The sequence below is a fragment of the Diorhabda carinulata genome, chromosome 3 (assembly GCF_026250575.1).
Source record: "Diorhabda carinulata isolate Delta chromosome 3, icDioCari1.1, whole genome shotgun sequence".
Lineage (NCBI taxonomy): Eukaryota > Metazoa > Arthropoda > Insecta > Coleoptera > Chrysomelidae > Diorhabda > Diorhabda carinulata.
Window position 1 is genome coordinate 23286852 of NC_079462.1, and position 6635 is coordinate 23293486.

The 6635-nt window shown below is 33.2% G+C and overlaps 1 protein-coding gene across 1 annotated transcript in view; it reads right to left on the reverse strand.

Annotated features, from left to right (window-relative positions):
* LOC130891337 (pickpocket protein 28-like) overlaps positions 1-6429 on the reverse strand; it is a 29516-nt gene extending 23087 nt beyond the window's left edge. Inside the window, exons 1-2 of the mRNA XM_057795991.1 lie at positions 6338-6429; positions 1084-1301 (exon numbers count right to left, since the gene is read on the reverse strand). Of these exons, the coding sequence (XP_057651974.1) occupies positions 1084-1262 (179 nt within the window). The 5' untranslated portion in view covers positions 1263-1301; positions 6338-6429. The remainder of the gene's footprint in view (positions 1-1083; positions 1302-6337) is intronic.
* Positions 6430-6635: the final 206 nt, after the last annotated feature.

The following is a 6635-nucleotide window of genomic DNA, read 5'->3' on the forward strand; positions in this document are numbered from 1 at the left end:
ACGTCCGTTATAATATTCACGTTTTTTTTTGTTCATTTGCATTCATAAAGAATGAAATTTCTCAATCGGTCAAAAAGCGTGAAAAAAAGTGCCTTAACGTGTCATTTTTTAAATAAAATTGTGGGCTGTGAACGCTTTCTTTCTCATGTCAATTCGTTTCTCCGAGAAACTGTCACACTTTTTCTTGATATTCGTTCAAGAAAATCGGTTTTGTGTCTAACTAAAAGGAGTGTAGTATTATTATTAGTGATGGAAAGTAATAGTGAAGAAATTTTAAACTGCACACCAAAAGATGTTGTTGAATCGGCAACTACAGCGACTGTGAATCTTCTCCCTGAGAAATCCAGGAAACAGTATTTAAAGGAATATAATTCTTTTATGGAGTGGCGTACTAAAAATGCGCTACAGCATAAATACACTATAATAGTGACGGGAATGTGTTTTGGGACTTGCATAGACAAGATATCTAGATACCCAACGCACTACTCGTTTTTTATCCCACCCGTCTAGGGCGCTCTCTAGGGGCGCAGTCTCGCTATTTAATAGCCAGACCTCGTATATCTTAATTGGTACAATGAATAATATTTTTGAATAGAGAATAAAGAGACCAAACGATATACCACAAGCATTTATTTTCCATTTATAAAATGGAATATGTACAATAACCGAAAAAAAGAATTCATTCCATTTCACTTTTACGTTTATATCTCCTATTGAAATAGTGCATCAACGTCAACATTTTTCAAATTTCCATGTTAAGTTTAACAATCTCTGTAAATGACTTTGTGCTCATGAAGATTTTCATATCTACACAAAAATGAAGGACAAGTTTGATTTGTTTGTAAATCGTATTTTAGTTTTTAAACATTTTGATGTAGTTTATTTTAATTTAAATCTTTCTGGAAATGTATTTTTAACCTTACAAACATTGGATAAAATTAATGATAGCTACAGTTCTATTTATTTTAATGAAAATAGTACGAAATCAAAACAAGTTTTGTTAATAGCGGTACATCACTCAATTACTTCTTGATTCGAACCTTACCTAACATATTTATGAAATGGACGAAGGACCTTACTTACTTTTCTTTAAATGTTCTACTTTGACCCAAATACTTCAATCCATGCAAAGAGCCCTCCCTACAGTATTCCAAAACGTAATATTTGAAATTCTCCATGCAAGTGAATTGTTTCTGTTTTTTCCTCTGATCATTTTTGTTTTCCATCTCACTTAATTCGATGTCTAAGCTTCGTTTTTCCATTATAAAGTCGGAAGAGAATTTATCACTGCTATTTTTCACCTAATTTTAACGAAAGAATTATAAATTAGAAATAATATATAAACCAAATTTGGGTTAGTATTTTGGATTTTTTTGTTTTTTTGCACATTATCATCATCATCATCATCTATCAGCCATCTTCCATCCACTGCTGGATATAGGCCTCCTCTAGTTTAAACCATCTATCTCTATCTTGAGCTGTATGGATCCAATTTCCTACAATTTTCTTTACATCGTCACTCCATCTTGTTGGCGGCCTGCCTCTACTTCTCTTATCCATTCTTGGCCTCCACTCCAATATTCTTTTCGTCCATCTATTATCCGTCATTCGGGCTACATGGCCTGCCCATTTCCATTTCTTTTGGGGTATAATTTCAATAATGTCCTTAACGTTTGTTCTTCTTCTTATGTTCTCATTTGTAATTCTATCCCTTCTCGTAATTTCCAACATTGCCCTTTCCATTGTCCGTTGCGCCACTCTCATCTTTCCTGCAGTTTGTCTCGTGAGGGTAAGCGTCTCTGCCCCATAGGACATCACAGTTATAACACACTGCTCATATACTTTTCTCTTTAGGCTTGTTGGTAAGTCTGATTTCAAGGTACTACTCAACTTGCCAAAAGCTATCCATCCTAACTGTATTCGACGCTTTATCTCACACGTTTGGTTATCTCTTCCTATCCTCACTTCATGGCCTAGATATTGCACAGTGTGGCAAAAAATTTGATTATTTTGGGGTTGATAAATGCAAAAGTTATAATAAGGTTGAGTTTTTCCATAAAGCCGTACAGAAACGAACAAGTTCTAAACAGAATGTTTTATTGCTTTTCTAAATATTAGCCTTTAAGATTTATACATTTTGCATATTCTCTAACCAAGTTTGGAATAGTATGTTTACACACCGAGGTGGGAAAAATTTCATTACTGTCGAGAGATTAGCCATATAGCAGGCTGCTGTCGCAGCATCACACGGTTTGGTACCAGAGCACCAAAGTAAGCATCTCTACCTAAAAGCTATCGAATTATATAGGAAGGGGTGCAAAGAAAAAAAGCATATTTTGAAGAACAAACTAAACAAAAGAAACCGTCCACTTTTTGGGCAATGTACAGTATGAATCGAACGTTGCTACAAATTGAAGAAAAAACTGATATTTCGAAACATGGAAAACTGTTGGCCTTCTTAAAACAACAAAATGTGAGCTTCAGACTCAAGAAATCGAACGTATTTTCTAGGTAAAATATAAAGGATTTTTTAAACAAAGCTCCAAATGAATTTCTAGCGATAAAAGTAATATATTTATAATCTTTAAATAAGTATTTTTTTTTAAATCAAGTGTACAGTTATTATGGTAATAGGCGTACGAGTATCTGGAGCTTATCGGACGGACTAAATCGTGAAAATGAGAATTTGATTTGTCGCTTTTTTGGAAGAAAAAGCTTCGTTTGAAGTTCCAGATTCCAAAACACATACAAGTAGATCATTTCTCATTAGTGATCCAGTGTGGGTGAAGATCATTCGAGATTACATAAATTTGAGAAAAAATCGATAGATTTTTTGTTCAGCTTAGAGGAGGAATAATAAGATATCAAACAATTAGGTACGATAAAATTGCTACTTTTTCCCCAAAAAATTGCTACTCTTTTGAATTTAGAGGACTCGAAAGTCTTTACAGGCCACGCTCTAAGAAGAACCGCCGCTACGTTACTTGCCAACAGCGGTGCAAATATCCTTCAATTAACAAGGCTGTGAGGATGGAAATCTAGTACTGTGGCAAAAGGTTATGTGATTAGCTCAATGGAGAATAAAACCAAAACTGCCAATATGCTGTCCCAATGTGCCATGTCTTCTGAAGCTGTTGCAACTATTTCACAAACCTTATTCATTCAACAGCAAAGTAATTTGTAGAAGGCGGGAAGTAGAGGTGTGTAATATGACACTTTCTAACCTTCAATAACGTTAATAATGACAGCATTGCATATATGGTTGTAAATAAACATATTTCCCACTCTGAAGCTGTTATTGAGTTTTGAAAGTCTTCAACAGCTTCTTGAGGTGATAAAATCGCTGTACGCACATCTTTTACTTCACAATGGAGAACAAGCAAAAGTCATTATACGATAAATCGCATGAAGAGACATTAATTCGATATTTTTCTCCTTCAATTATTCAGTTTTCTGACGCGTTTTATGGTAGTTGGCATCAGAATCTCGAACATCTGGCACCTAAATGATCAGGTAAAAACGATTGTATTGCAGTCTACGATATACTACGGGACGCCTATGTCTGTATGTGTATCACCTGCCAATCTTATTTAATCATGTTGCGCTCAGCATCGATGTTTCTTGGAATGACAACAGATTTTGCCCGACCTTCTCGACGTTCATCACTGACGGACGCAAAATTTTGCAAACCAATTGTAAAAAGTATTCTCTTTTGGTGCTTCATTATCAAAAGTTGCTCTAAACGATTCTATGCATTGTTGTTGAGTAAAGCTTTTTTCAAAATCATAAAATATAATCCAACGCGAACCTACATTTTTGCACAAATTTGCTTCTTTCAAACGTTCACTAACAACAATTCAGTCAATTTCTAAATTGCCACGGGGTTCGTAATAATAAACGCCATTGCTCACAAAGTGGTGCCGTAACTCACTAACGCCACGTATTGTTCTATTCTGAAAAAGCACCCTTAGTATAGATATAATTCTGACTGAACTGAACTAAATTAAGAGAAAGTACAGGAAATTGAGAGCTGGATGAAAGTTATATTTCTCTTTTGAAATAAAAATAATAAAGCTGAGATGCTACATTTTCCCTGTCCTGTTTTATGGAGTGGCTTAATAAAACCTCCCCTTCGCATTGCTGCTGACAGAATAAAGATTGCCATGAATATGGGGTAAACAAAAATTATTGTGGTTGCTAGTTTTTGAAAAAAGATAAATTTGGGACTAACAGACCAGCTGTAAACACTGGATGGCACAAACATACAGACATATTAAACACTAGGAATTTTTTTTTAATTCAAAACAATACTATACGATTTAAGTTAATTTTTGGATAAAATAATTTTTTCTCTGAAAGTATCTTATTAAATTTGGAATAATTATTTTTTTGAAATTTGAAAGTAGCTAATAGTGAAGCACCTTCAGTGTTATCATTTTGAATTACGAATTTTAACTTAAAGCTTCGTAAGAAGCTCAATATAGTTCATTCAAACACATACTCCAATTTTTCTTCTATTTTTGGGCTTTTTATACGTCTGTGAGCAGTTACGTAGGGGTTAAAGTAATGACTGTGTTTTGAGAAAGGCTGTAGTATATCGTGCATATATTCCAAAAATACTTGACAAAGGGCTAGAACAGTTTGTTGATGTAACTTCCATCAATTTTTTTCATAAACTTGGACTAAACACAAACTTATATGAAAATTATGAGAAATCTAATTATCAAGAATGTCAAGGCTGCTGTTAAAAACTTGTCAGTAGTGAACGATGTTGCAGAGCGTGGCTTTAAACTAATAGAAGACTACAACGATTTGTTTACAAAAGATGAAGGACAGAAACAATACCTCATTCAAATCTGAGATGATTATAGAAGAGAAGGCATTAAAAATACAAAAGAAAGCTTCCTTGAGGCTTTGGGTGAAGAAATCTATATATTAAAATGACATTTGTACTAATACTAGATAAGAATATGCAAATGTATATTGACATAACGATTCACGTATCTAACAAAGATTCTATATTATTTAATAAAATAATTTTTTGTCAAAATTTATTTTTCAGTAATATTACATTACAACGCAGCAAATTATCATACTAGTAAACGATTTTAAACTTTTTCAAATTTAAAATGAAAGGTAAAGGTAGCAATTAGTTTTATGACTAAAACATTTGCATAAGTAAATATATAAAAAATGAAGCTTACATGAACAAAACAAATTCAATGTTTCGCATTCTCAAAATCCCTACAAACTGTCTCTTTTTGTTTCTATTATTTATAATGGCTATATATTTAATGTCACCAACGCTATTCAATACAATATTGGAAGGCATTGTGAAAAACGCAGAATTACAAAATAAGAATATTATAACAGGCGCAATACAGATAGTAGCATACGCAGATGATGTGACTCTCATAGCAAATGGTCAAAAGGAATTGATAAAGGGGATCAACAAATTAGAAAAAGAAACAAGTAATTACGGACTGGAATTAGATGCATAAAAAACAAAATAAATGAAAATAGGGGAAAAACCAGGAGAGAGAGCAAACAATTATTGACAAGTATTGACCTTTAACTATCTAGGAATAACGACAAACAACCAGAGACAGGATAAAGGAAAGGAAACAAAAACTCTATCGAGTGTATAGAATAAACAAACACGTAACCAAACGAAACAAAATGAAAATGTACAAAACCCTAATTAGACCAGTAATCACGTATGCAATGGAAACAACAGTAATCAAAAAAAGGGAACAAGAAGAACTTAAAAAAAACCGAGAGAAGGATAATGAGAACTGTAACAGGTTCAAACAGCACGGGAGGGAAGAAGAGCAGAGAAAAACGAAGAAATAGAGAAAGAGCTGGAGAACTAAAATATAGTGAGATACATAAAGGAAAAAGACTCTCCTAGGCTGGGCATATGCTGAGAAGAAAGCCAACAATAACAAATGATCAAAAGAATATAAGGCAATGGACCCCAAGAGAAGTAGCACGACGAGAAAAATTTGGAGAAACGAAATAGAGGAGGACATCTAGAGAACTAAAGGGGAAAATGCTGGAACCGAAAGGAATGGAAAATAATAACAAAAGCAGACAAGTCAAACGATAAACTATAAAGAAAACAAAAATAAAAAACGAGGAGTAATTCAGCTCAAAGAAAGATTAGCTATAAGCTATAAGCTATTGCCATAGTCCAAAGGATTGAAAAGTTTGATGATGGTGATGATACATTTAAAGAAGATAATATAACATGTTATTAACATACGTAACATTAAAAATGCAAAATATCACGAAATGTGAATTTTTAAGACGGGTTTTTATTTAATGCTTAACTTACTTCTAGATAAACTTATTTGTTTGTTTTTGGACACTTTAAAACACGCAAAAAAATCGTTATAGTGAAAGACAGTGACTGATTAACAACTGCACTGTTTTGAAGATGTTCAAGATTTATAAAAAATTTAGAAAGAAACTCAAACAGTGGCGGGGACATCAGTTAAAAATAAATTTATTTTGTATGTGTATATAGAGGACTATCGTAAGCAATTCAGTGCTTGATGTTAGATTAATAGACGTGCACGTGAACGAATGTTCGTTTTCAGTTTATGTAAAAAAATATTCTCAATGCTTTTTCA